At 44.0% G+C, this 13,030-nt stretch overlaps 1 protein-coding gene across 2 annotated transcripts in view; it reads left to right on the forward strand.

Annotated features, from left to right (window-relative positions):
• Positions 1 to 8,732, forward strand: part of LOC119278042 (general transcription and DNA repair factor IIH subunit TFB1-3-like) — a 9,452-nt gene extending 720 nt beyond the window's left edge. The window contains exons 2-20 of one of the 2 annotated variants that reach the window (XM_037559390.1): positions 599 to 678; positions 1,056 to 1,129; positions 1,240 to 1,303; positions 1,532 to 1,670; positions 2,380 to 2,455; positions 2,548 to 2,643; positions 2,797 to 2,841; positions 4,041 to 4,097; positions 4,266 to 4,421; positions 4,514 to 4,579; positions 4,745 to 4,868; positions 5,283 to 5,339; positions 5,418 to 5,542; positions 5,750 to 5,929; positions 6,756 to 6,869; positions 7,085 to 7,162; positions 7,814 to 7,861; positions 7,969 to 8,037; positions 8,333 to 8,732. In XM_037559390.1, the coding sequence (XP_037415287.1) occupies positions 599 to 678; positions 1,056 to 1,129; positions 1,240 to 1,303; positions 1,532 to 1,670; positions 2,380 to 2,455; positions 2,548 to 2,643; positions 2,797 to 2,841; positions 4,041 to 4,097; positions 4,266 to 4,421; positions 4,514 to 4,579; positions 4,745 to 4,868; positions 5,283 to 5,339; positions 5,418 to 5,542; positions 5,750 to 5,929; positions 6,756 to 6,869; positions 7,085 to 7,162; positions 7,814 to 7,861; positions 7,969 to 8,037; positions 8,333 to 8,413 (1,729 nt within the window). In that variant the 3' untranslated portion in view covers positions 8,414 to 8,732. Of the gene's footprint in view, positions 1 to 598; positions 679 to 1,055; positions 1,130 to 1,239; positions 1,304 to 1,531; positions 1,671 to 2,379; positions 2,456 to 2,547; positions 2,644 to 2,796; positions 2,842 to 4,040; positions 4,098 to 4,265; positions 4,422 to 4,513; positions 4,580 to 4,744; positions 4,869 to 5,282; positions 5,340 to 5,417; positions 5,543 to 5,749; positions 5,930 to 6,722; positions 6,870 to 7,084; positions 7,163 to 7,813; positions 7,862 to 7,968; positions 8,038 to 8,332 lie in introns of those variants that run through there. The other variant, XR_005137464.1, reaches the window with a different exon arrangement.
• The last annotated feature ends 4,298 nt before the right edge of the window (positions 8,733 to 13,030 follow it).

Consider the following 13,030-nt stretch of genomic DNA (forward strand, 5'->3'; position numbering starts at 1 on the left):
ACCCCATTCGCACCTCCCATCCGAAACCCCCCTTATTTCAGGGTTTGTATTGGTCTTGGTTCTGTTTGGTTGGCTTGCACCGGCATTGCTTTTGCTGCTCGGTCGTCGCGGCGTGGTTGCTCGGCAGGGGGTTATCGGTGTTGAGGTGCCCAACTGATTGATCCCGAGCAGGTCTCTGATTGGACGCAAAACGGGACAAATTGAAGCATGCTGCTGCTTAGATTGGAGGAGTGCGTGTGCCTGTGCTTTCCTCATTGTTGTATGTGTACCACATCCAACCTTCAGTTTAATCGTTGAACACAGTAAGCCTGATCCGCAGTAAGTTAGCATTGAGGTTGGAGCAAAATGATTGTGTGTCAAGCCCGGTGCTTCGTTTGCCTTTAGTGGGAGCCAATTTGTGCCCCAAGTAAGAACGCCCAGTTTGCTTAGTGAAATTGGGGGCTCAACATATTCTATAAAAAATCTGCTTGAGGCAGTTGTTGGTTCGTGATTGCATTGTTTATGTATGATGTTCTTAGCATTTTCATATTTGGTGCTGATGCAGTCTTACCGCTGCTTGCAAGCGATCATAATGCGCTACTTTGTTCTTGTAATTGCAGAGTGAAGATAAGTTAACATTTACCCCTAATGATCCGCGCTCACTAATGAAGCTCAGTGTTGATTTCCGAAGCATCAAAGGTACTTGTCCTTTGTCCATATGCAGTGCTGGTTTCATAATCACAGCACTGAGGGTTGTACAAAATTGAAGTACTGCCATTGTTCTGATGTGTTAGTTCGTTGTCCTGATGTGTTAGGAAACTACTTAATTGTAGATAGATGGGCATTTACTAGATGTGGTTTGCGACTTGCCGTGGGTTTGTTTGAAATGACTTAACAGAATGGAGAATATGTACATCCAAGATTACATATTCAGAATACATACGTCCAAGATTACATATTCAGCTCATCAGTTGTGTCAGAGTAGGCCATGCATGTTGGTTGATGAGAATTTATTTCATGGTCATTACCAATATGCTTGATAGTAACTTTGTAGCTTCTTCGTACATGTGCTTCAGGCCATAAGTTTAACAAGGTAGATGGTAGCAAACCAGCGCCACCATTATTGAATCTTTCAAAAGATTCTGACAAGGTATGATCAATTAATTAAATATAAACATCCTATTGAGTTTTGGTTGATAGGCATATGCTCTGCATTTATTTCTATGACCGAGAAGATTGTGATTTCTGTGTTCTTTTCAGGGGGGAGGCTATATTTTTGAGTTTGACAATGTTGGTAACCGTGATTTGTGTCGCGACTTTGTAGGTAATGTTCACTAAATATTTCTAATAGGCATGTCATTTTCTGCCATCAAATAGATCACATATTATGAACAAATACATCATTTGAAAATGATTATTCTTGTTAGATTGAGTATATGCATTTAATGTTACTTTTGGTCCTTGCGTCAATATTTTGATTGTGAGTTTCACCTCTAGTCTACACAATTATTGCCAACAAATATAAAACTAACTGATGATATTGTCATTTCAGCTAGGGTTTTAGGCAAACATCAAGGTACTGTGCCTGCTAGACCAAATGTACCCCCAGAGAAAGCAGCTGTGTCAACTGGTCCAGAACAGCTCAGTTCTGCCGAAATGGAACGGCGGATGAAATTGCTACGAGAAGACAGGTAATATCTGTATTTCAAGCACCCTGCATGTTTCTTCTGCTGACAGCAACATGGGGTATTGATAATAATTTAATACTAGACCACAACAGTGTAAGCTGTCTTGCTCTCTTCAGTAATTTTTGCTGAGCCCTTGTGTGCTTGTGCTTTTCAATTGATTACCTGATTCTAAGATTCTTTTTCTAGTGAAGTGTGCATTTGGCTTTCGTAGGTTCACTTATTCAAAGATGATACTAAAGCTTCACTTTTAACTGGTCTTTACTGGTCTGTTTCATCAGCATACAAATCTGTGCTACACTACATAATGAAGCTGGTGGCATAGCTGCTAGATTGAAAATGATATGCCTTTTATGTGTTGTAACTGTAGAACTTTGAAAGAGCCAAAATAAAGTGCGGATGCCAAAATGTTTTCACGTATCCATTTTTTGTATGGGAATGTCATTCAGATATATTTCCTAGCATATCTGAACTTGCTTGGGACGAAATGCTACTGTTGTTGTAATGTCATTCAGTTATATTTTATTAATAGATCACATCAGGAGCATGTTCATGCTGTTAGGTTAACAGATCTGCATAGCTGTAGGGATGAACATTTAATCTCTGTATTATGTTTTAAGAGAATGATACAGACAGATTTGCAGACTATCATAGCCAACCAGAGAAAACACAGTTGCGTTGTATTATTGTCTCGTTGAACCTTCTCTGTTTGCAGTGAACTGCAGAAGTTACATAAGAAGTTTGTGCTTGGCAATATTCTTCAAGAGTCTGAATTTTGGGCAACAAGAAAGGTAAAAACTACTGTGCAAGGATACAATTTCTGTTTGTTTCGTAGTATATTTTTATTCAGTTGCAACCAATACTTATTTAAGTCCTTTTGCAGAATTTACTTGACGATGAAACAAACAAAGCGTCAAAACAAAAGCCAGGTTTCAAAAGTGCCATGCTAGCTGATGTTAGGCCATCAGCTGATGGACAGGTATGCTATGGGTCTACTATAATCATTGCGAGCCTATCTGGCATACTATGATAGTTTGTGTAGTACATGGATGTATTCTATCAGTTATTGACTTCACTGAATGTTCATTATCTTTAATTTACTCATTTCTGATTTATGTGTATCGTTTCACAGACAAACAAGGTTACTTTCAGTCTGACTACTGAGATTATCCATCAGGTATATTCTTTATACGTTGGTAATGATTATCACCTAAAGCAGGTCTGCCTGCTAACATCAATTTGCTACTTTTTCAACCATGATAAATGCAGCTATGCATTCATCTAAATGCTGGTCTGCCTGGTAGCATCATTTGCAATATTTTTAACTGTCATGTGCAGTGCTATGTAAAAAGGTGTAATGCTATGGTTGATGGAATTTCTAAACAGTTGTGTTGTTTAATGATTCCACTTGACCAACTATTTATTAGCACCTATTGCATTTTGTGTAAGGAGCAACACCTCACTTGTTTTCTTAGGGTCATGTACTGACACATGGTCCTAGACTCCACGTCATCCTCACTGGGTGGTATTTTACAAACTGTAACTCTTTGTGATGACACAGTTCTATTTTTCTTTTCTTCTTCAGTACTTGACATACATATAGAATGGTATGATCCCTTGTCAAGCCATTTTTATGCCATGAAAATCTAAATATGCCATTTTTACTGCATGAAAAATGTAAATACCACTGTGTTTAGCTATACCTGTTCAAAAACCTCGAGTGGGCTACTCAAAAGCATTCTTGCATCTATAGTCTGGATCATTGAAGCTATGCTCAGGATTGCCTGTCTAGACTATCAGGCATTGTAAGCCTGTCCTGGACATAGTTACTTGGATTGCAGGTCACCCTGCGATTCACGATGTCAGGTCAAGCATCCTGTATTCTTGTGATCTGGTCGTCCACCAGGAAGCTGGTGGTCATGACCCCATGCAATAGCAATGGGAGAAGGGCAGAGTGGAAGAGAGAGATTGAGAGGAAGTGAGCCAGTCCCACAGCCCACTCCCTTCTCATTCTCTTCCTTATTCCCTTCTCTGAATACATTTAGATTGTATCGATGTATTATCTGACTCTTAGGGTCATCGGCCTGGATTCATCGGGCCACATTCATAATCAGTGTCGTAAAGAACATTGTCCCTTTTGACTCACATGGGTAGCCACCTGTGAGTGAGGCCACACTGCTGTGACCGCATTTCTTGACCCGGTCGAACAGGCTTATTCTGGTCTTTGGGCTGGGCTACATCTGCTCAGTAATACTAGTTTACCTGGCATACATTATTAACCATGTAAATGCTAAACTCCAAGATTGTTTATTGGATGTTGAATAAGTCTTGAAAATCAGTTGTTATGAATATGATATATTATTTGAGGTTTTGCAGATTTTTGCAGAAAAGCCAGCTGTGCATCGGGCATTTTTGGATTATGTCCCGAAGAAGGTAAGATAGTGCATACTTGTATATACTATTTTCATGTGCCTTACCATAGGCTTTAGGAAGCTTGAGCTTAAGTTGAAGTTAGTTTATACTATATCTGTGTTGGCATAAAGTGGATTTGGATTCTCATTTTGCTCTGTTTTTCCTTCATCTCCCATGACTCCCAAAAAGTTGTCAGAAAAGGATTTTTGGACAAAATACTGTAGAGCTGAGTATCTACTTAGGACAAAAAATACTTTAGCGGCAAAAGCTGAAGCCGCTGACGATGAGGAATTAGCCATGTTTTTGAAAAATGATGATATACTTGCCAAGGAGGCAAAGCTCAAGGTATAATTCTAGCTGTTTATTGTTGTCATTCTGCATATTTTGCAATACATGTTTCCTTGAAAAAAAATTGATGTCTCAATTATTGTTTACAGATAAAACGAGTTGATCCAACATTAGACATGGAGGCAGATGCAGGGGATGACTACATCCATCTTCCGGTGTGTGTTCTTGCTACTGTTTTGTTATATCTACAAGTGCACAAAGACAGGCGGTTTATCCGTTTCTCATAATGAGCAACTTTGTCTGCTATTTTGATCACAACCTCATGTAGTGCTTAGTCCTATTTTGAAAAAAATCATTTCATTATTCTTTTGGGCATCTAGGATCATGGGATTCTCCGTGACGGCAGCAGAGAGACAACTGACATTGATAGCGAATTGGCTAGGAGAACACTTTCTCAGGATCTGAATCGGCATGCTGCTGTTGTTCTTGAAGGGAGATCAACAGGTGAAGTTTTGGACTCAACTCAAAAGTTTTCATGCTGTCTATTTTAAGTTTTTGTATACTGAAGTTGATTGGTCAAGCATGCTATTACTATTATGAGATGATACTGATATGCTATCAGCCTCAGTTCTCCTGCAACTACACTTCTACTGGCTTCCTGTTTGTCTGTCTAATACTTTCCTGAAAAAGAATGCACCGACAATTGCACAAATCAACCGTCCTATACTGCTGGTTGGTTGCACACTGTAATGCTCTAGTGTAGTGCCTTCTCTGTGCTGGTGTACTTTCCCATTCACGTCAGAGGAATGCCAATCATTTCTACTTTGCATTTGCTTATTGTTGTTAATAACTTAGTATTAATGCACCATATGGTTTCAGTGCATAAGGTGATTGTATTTGTTATGCGTCTTTTTGCAGATATTGAATCAACTGATACGAAGACTGTGGCTGAAGCACTTGCAAGGTCCAAGAAGGGTTAGTAATTATATCGCTGTGTGCATCTTTTCTCGCCCTAATTAGTTCCTTACTAGGCTGATGAGCTATGAACTGCAGAACCACCTCCTAGCTCTGCTGCTGATGATGCTAGTCATGAGAGATTGGTAAAGGTGGCCCGCATGACTGAGATAGAGGATCTGCAAGCTCCACGAAGTCTCCCATATGCACCACTGTGTATAAAGGTAATAGTTGGTTCATATGGCTTGATATAATATATTACCTCATACTCCCTCCGTCCCGAATTAGTTGTCTGAGATTTGTCTAGATACGGATGTACTATACATCCGTATCTAGACAAATCTCAGACAACTAATTCGGGACGGAGGGAGTATCAACTACAGTAATATATTGCAAGATTATGGATTCTAACGCCTTTCTTGTCTTTATAGGATCCTCGAGAATATTTTGATTCTCAGCAAGCAAATGCTCTGAGACCTTTAGGTAGCAACGATGGAAGAAAGGCCCGCAGCTGCAGCCTGAGCACCGATGATGCATTCCGTCATTTAATGGATCAAATATCTTCCGTAAAAATGAACTGTCCTGTTGTTCAGTCAGATGTTGCTCTAAAGGTAAGCAGTTCTACTTGAACCTGATACCAATGTTCTATAATAAACTTTACGGGGATTAGGTCCTGTTTCCTTGAAAGATGCATGTCTGTAGATATATCTGACTTACTGCCTCCATTCCAATGAATAAAGCATGCATGCATTTAAAAAATGAACTTCGACAATAAATTAGACTAACTAAATGTGGGTTATATGCGACAAAATATTATTACCGTTGAATTCATATTCGAAAGAAGTTTTCAATGGTATAATTTGTAGGGCACAAAAATTATATATTATTGGTCTAATTTATGGTTAAAGTTGGATTTGGAATGTGTGTACGCCTCTTTCATTTCCTCTGTCATGGGGTTACCTCATCCAGATCCAGTGTAGGTGAATCTTGTTTCCTCTGTAAACGGGATGGTGGTTCTTTGTGTCTGTACATATTTTACTGGAAGAGAATTTGCTCTTCCAAAACCAGTGAAGAAAGTTTGCATAGAACTAACCAATCAGTTCCCAACCATTTCTATGGACACAATGATAGGCCCAACATGTGTAACTGTTTTATATATGACTAACTTACACCTTATCTGGTCCACAATTTTGCATTGCCAAAAAAGGAACAGTATCCATTTTGCAAATGGAACTGGTTTACCTTTGTTTGTTTTGTTCCAATTCTTAATGTTGGATTGTCATTTCATCAACATCCTAATACTCCCAATTACCTGAATACTCCAAGTTTCCCTTACAAACACACGTTTTGGATGCTGTATTGCTGTGGCTTCTCTATTCTTAAGGTATTAAATTGCATGAGCAGGAAAACCTAACTACCTACATGGTATGGGCCTAGGTTCTTAGCGAATTGAATGAAGGAATTTCACGTTCACGGAGGCTTAATCTTAAGAATCCCCAAGACAGTCTCCTTGGTCGTCTTCCTCACCGAACACGAGAGGAACTTATGGATGTGAGATACTGCACCTATTTACCTTTTATGCAGAAGCTGTACTGTACTTCCAATTTTTTCTAGAATGTTTACTTTCCGGACTTATCTTAATGTACCTTTATTTATTTATTTATGTATATCTGTCCGATCATTCTAAAATCTTCATATCACTGCACTTGAGATCTTATTATACATCTTGTATTGACAGAGTTTATTGTGACTGTCTATTTTGTTAGCATTGGACGGCTATCCAGGAGTTGCTGCGCCATTTTTGGTCATCATACCCAATAACAACCACAGTCCTTAGTAATAAGGTGTTTTGTCACTCCTATCTTGTCTGTACTATTTTCTAACCCACAAATAGTATTTCGGTGGAAGTTGCTAAATGTAGCTCAGTGACTGGGCGACTTTTGATTAAACAAATGGTTACTGAAATGTAGTTTCCTGCTTCAAGATAAGAACAATACCAGTGCATGTTATAAATGTGAATAATAACTAATAACAGCTCAAGTAGAAATGATCAGTTAATAATTTTGGTGGTGGAATTTGATGTGTTGCCAACATGATGGTTGTCTTTTCCCTTGCTATCAGTAATTATGGAAATTAACCACCACCGGATTCTTCCTCTTCTTTTTTATTATTATATTTTTGGCTATCAAAATGTTGCATTTAACTACCCAATCTGTTTCTAGCTTTTCTCATACTACATTAATTCTGTGAACAGAACCAATTACTGAAAAATAGCAGATGTTAGGATTGTGTTATACAGTCTAGTATTGGTATATTGTGTATACAGCGTAATAGTAAGTCAAGGATGCCTAGATTGATGGTTATGTTCTGTGGTTTTGTCACTAATTTATAATCTAGATACCTGGTAGGACTGCTATATGGTAAGCGATTTAAGCAATTAAAACATCCAGACCATTATTGCTTGGATGTTTATGTACTTGGCGGTTGTTCCACAGGTTCAACGACTGAAGGAAGCAATGACACAGATATATCAGAAGTTACAGGTTAATCTTCCTCAGCACAGTAGATATTTGGAACCTATCTAATTATAACTGAAATTGCGTTTGATTATATATTTGTATGTATCACGTGTGCAACTTCATACGTGCAGGATATAAAGGAATCGGCACAGCCTGATGTACGGCATGAAATATCTCAACTCGTAAAGCCCATGACACAGGTTCCTACCGTTCCTTACTGTTGTATTTGATTGCATTACCCCATGAATTATCTGAACTTGGAGAAAACTACCCATCTATACCTTTGTCATGATTTAGCTAGATGCGTTTCCATATTTGTGAAGCAGAAGGATATGGGTGAGAGTAAATATTTGTATTGAATGCTTTTGTTTCCATTTGCTGGTTTTCGTGCTCATTGGATACTTGCTTCCTTGCCGTTGATGCCATAAATAAAACACATGAATACCAGTTTTCTCTGAATTATTTTCAGCAAGCTGATTATATAATAATTTCCAGGCTCTGGATGCTGCATTCTACCATGACCAGCAGCAGAAATCTTCAAAGGCCGGGACCGGGAGCAAGCCCAATGGGTTTTGAGCAGAGAACACCACCCATAAGGATTCAACCTGATTACTGCTAGAGCGTGAGGGCTACCACGCCGGTGAGCTCTAGCTGGCAATGATGCCGTGTTGAAGAGGCTTTGATTTTGCCGTGTATTAATTATTAAATACACGTGGAATATAATAACATGCCTACTTGCAAATTTTGCCCTGGACATCTCGTATTCCTCTCCTCCTAGCTGTTTCAAGATAGAACCATCATTCTGGTTCTTCGTTGTGTTTATGGATGGCCTATTTCCCTTGCGGTGGCGATGTGCAAATGGTTATAAATAAAGAAACCCCAATGAAAAGATAGGTATACCATGATATATCAGCAATTTGCTCTTGCGTAGGAATACTTGCTTTGTTCCATGTCAAAAAAATTAGGCATTGGAATACAGTAGCTTGTAACGTGCATCTTCTTCTATTGGCATTTTAAAATTAATTTGTTGGATTGCCAAAAAGAAAAAAATGTCGGTACAAAATTAGAAATACAAATGTATTTGATGATAAATGCAGTTTTCATGTCAATAGCCTTGTTGCATAGTAATACATATAATGGTCGATGCATTAGTGACGCTGGTTAACAGCCGGTGGACGTGGTGGTGCCTCAAGTCCCGGCACGTCGTTGTTGCTGCTTTATCCGGTTCACCATCGATAGGGTAAGGCCAACTCTGACCCCATACGGATGTCCGTTTCGGCCTGCTTTTGTCCCAACGCGTGGCTGCACCCCAAATCATGTCCGGGACGGATATGATTAAAAGAATGACAATCATGGTCTCCAGACCCTCCCATTGGCGCTTATCGTCCGTGTTTATGGAGTCTTCCATGACATGTTGAAGGAGTCGGGCCTCCTTCTCCTTTGTCATGCAAGGAGGTGATGGTGATGACGGAGAGGGCGAAAGCGACGGCACGGCGTTGGCGTGACGCCGCGCACACGTGTACACCCGCGCACGTGGGGAGGGCTCGGAGCACGCGCACGGCGCTCACGTGGCCGCCGCGGCCTGATGAGATGCCGGCAAAGAAGGACGCGCGCCACGTGTCGTGCTCGTCCCGAAACCACGTGTCCCAGAGGGCGGAGTCGGCGGCGTACCTGGGGTCGTAGTAGAGGTCGTCTGGCAAGAGGCGATGTTCGATCTCCTCGCGGCGGGCACGACCGCTCATCGGGACCGGCGGGATCGGCACCCGATCCATGATTATTGGGAAGGTGAACGTCGCTCTAGGGGAGTGGCGTCCTCATCTCCAAATAAAGCCGGCAAACATCTGGGTGGATGTAGTGCCGGTCGCGCTCGCCAGTGGCCCTAGAGGCGATGGCGAATGCGGGCGGCACGGGGGCCCTCCGTGCGGCGTGCCGTGGTGGTGACGCGGGCTTATCTTTGACGCCGTGGCGGCAGAGGCCCGAGGACGAGCCAGCCTCGTGGTCGTGCGCCCCCTTGCGGCCGGTGTTTCACCACCCCATGGCTGCCTGGCGGCCAGCTGACAAGCTTGAGGAAGGGGAGAGGAAGTGCTAGGGTTTGGGGAATGTCGGGTTTCAAGGAGGCAGCGCGGACTGGAGCGGGGAGTGTGGACTGCGACCGGTCCACGGCTTCTCATTTAAGAAGGATGGCGACCGCTCGCCTGAGCGGATGATAAGTGGGGCCGAGCGCGCGTGCGCATTGCCACGCGACCCGGTGCAGACGAGCGGCGCGTCCGTTTGCTGTTCGCCTAGACCCAAACCAGGCGCATGTCTGTGCTCGAAATGGATAGGGCTGGACACAAAACGAACAAGATGGATTCAGGCCGTCGCGCGCTCCGCCGTGGGATCTGTCCGTTTTGTCCCAAACGAATGAGACCGGACGGAATGGGGTCGCGCGCTGGAGTTGGCCTAACTAGCTAGGGTTTGGCAACGCCAGTTTTTCAAGGGCAAAATGGCGCGGTGGTGGTGGGGCTGGGAGCGGGGCTTATCTTTGACGCCGTGGCGGCAGAGGCCCGAAGACGAGCCAGCCTCGTGGTCGTGCGCCCCCTTGCGGCCGGTGTTTCACCACCCCATGGCTGCCTGGCGGCCAGCTGACAAGCTTGAGGAAGGGGAGAGGAAGTGCTAGGGTTTGGGGAATGTCGGGTTTCAAGGAGGCAGCGCGGACTGGAGCGGGGAGTGTGGACTGCGACCGGTCCACGGCTTCTCATTTAAGAAGGATGGCGACCGCTCGCCTGAGCGGATGATAAGTGGGGCCGAGCGCGCGTGCGCATTGCCACGCGACCCGGTGCAGACGAGCGGCGCGTCCGTTTGCTGTTCGCCTAGACCCAAACCAGGCGCATGTCTGTGCTCGAAATGGATAGGGCTGGACACAAAACGAACAAAATGGATTCAGTCCGTCGCGCGCTCCGCTGTGGGATCTGTCTGTTTTGTCCCAAACGAATGAGACCGGACGGAATGGGGTCGCGCGCTGGAGTTGGCCTAACTAGCTAGGGTTTGGCAACGCCAGTTTTTCAAGGGCAAAATGGCGCGGTGGTGGTGGGGCTGGGAGCGGGGCCAGTTATTTCAGCAGATGAAAGTAGAAAATAGAAGCAAAGAAATACAAAAAGTTAAAAAAATTGAACACGCCCAGTGGGACTCGAACCGACAATCGCCTGATTAGAAGCCAGACGCTTTATCCATTAGGCCATGGGCGCTTTTTGATAAAGTTGCTCCAAAGTCGGTTAATAATTAGTTTACCTTTCTTTTTTGGGATAAAAAATTAATAATAAAGGAAAGGGCATGCTTGATGCGTCTCCCAACTGCTTTGGGGGTTACATAGGAAGATGCACATGTTGCAAGCCAATATAATTTCAGGTCACCAATCTTCGCCGGAGGAGAACAAAACATCTACCGTTCCCTGGGTGGGTGCAGCCTATGATTATTTCTCGTTGGCGAATGCAACATTGTAACCTTAATCCATTTTTTTTCTCGAGAAACTTTCAATTTATTCATTTTCAATCATGGCAGTACAAATAACAACCGAGGTAAAAATTACAACCATGTTCGTGGACCATCTAGCGACGAGTACAAGCACTGGAGCGAGCCGAAGGCGCACCGCCGTCATTTCCCCTCCCTCATCGAAGCCGGGCAAACTTTGTTGTAGTAGACCGTCGGGAAGTAGTCGTGCTAAGGACCATATAACCAGCGCTCCAAAGCAGCAATCATCACCGATGAAGAAAGTCGTAGATCAGAAGGATCGAAGCTGTAAACACCCAAACAAAGACAAACAAAAACCGTATCCAAATAGATCCACCGAGGACAAGCACCAACCGAATCCCGCGAGATCCGACGGAGACACATCTTCACGCGCCCTTCGATGATGCTAGAGGCACCATCAGGGCAGGGGGAGAACGTGGGAGACACTATTCCTACTAAGAGACATCGAAGCCACACAACCCCAACCAAGACGCTGAACCTAACAAGAACGAGGTGCGGAGGCCCATAGGCCATCGGAGATGGGACAATACGGTGGCGGCGCCGACGCCGACGGGAGGAGAAGGGTCTTTTCTTGTGGAGGAGGAAAGAGAGTGCAGTGTGTTTGTTTTCTAGATCCTTTTTTTGGACGCGTCTAGTGGGCGGCCGGCTGCCCACTAGTGCGATCGAGCGGCCAGCCAAAAAAGGTAAGCCCTGTCCCCCCACGGTACAGAAAAGAAAGGGAACAGGCTGCCACCAAACCCGATCGAGCGGCCCGCACCCCACGCTCCCAGCGCCTCCCACGCCCGCTCGCCCCCACGCCCCAGCGTACGTACGCACCATCCCCACACCTCACGTACCTACCCAGCGCCTCCCACGCCCCATGCTCCCTTCTTCTTCTCCACGAAAGAAGGGGATCCAAGGCCTTCCTTCCTCCTCCCGCACAGCCGCCATGGGAGTCCCAAAGTAGAAGAAGGAGCTGCTTCAAAAAAGAAGATCTAAGGGCAGGGTGGTAAGAGCCATACCAGGCAGCAACATCAAGTAGGTAAGTGTAAGTGCATCTAGTGCCCCTTAGTGATTTTGGTGTATTGAAGACTTATAGGTTAAGGGACTGATGCGTTTGTGAGTGTACACAGGTCTATAAGTCTATGAGGAGTTTGATATTTACAGAGAAAGTCGACCCCTAAAAATGAAGTTCTTCAATTAAAGACTTTGGAATTCTGAAGACTTTCTGAAGACTTTGAGAGGGGGAGGGTTGCGCCAGGGGCAAGGGGTGAAGCTCTCATGCGCCTCCCCACTATATATAGGGGTGGAGGGGGATGGTTTATTGCCCTCCAAGTCCACTGGGGCGTTGGCAAAGGTGGGAGGATAGAAATCCCATCATTTCCTTCCCCACCGATTGTTATCCCCCCCTTTTAGGGATCTTGATCTTATCCCTTCGGGATATGATCTTATCCCTTCTAAGGGGGGATCTTGGTGCGCCTTGACCAGGGGTGTGGGGCCTTTCCCCAACTACCCACGTTCATGTGGGTCCGCCCATGCAGGTGGGCCCCACTCCAGAACCTTCTAGAACCTTCCCGGTACAATACCAAAAAATCCTGAACATTTTCCGGTGGTCAAAATAGGACTTACCATATATAAATCCTTACCTCCGAACCATTCCGGAACTCCTCGTGAAGTCGGGGATCTCATCCGGGACTCCGAACA

Source organism: Triticum dicoccoides, chromosome 3B, assembly GCF_002162155.2.
Source record: "Triticum dicoccoides isolate Atlit2015 ecotype Zavitan chromosome 3B, WEW_v2.0, whole genome shotgun sequence".
In the NCBI taxonomy this organism is placed as follows: domain Eukaryota; kingdom Viridiplantae; phylum Streptophyta; class Magnoliopsida; order Poales; family Poaceae; genus Triticum; species Triticum dicoccoides.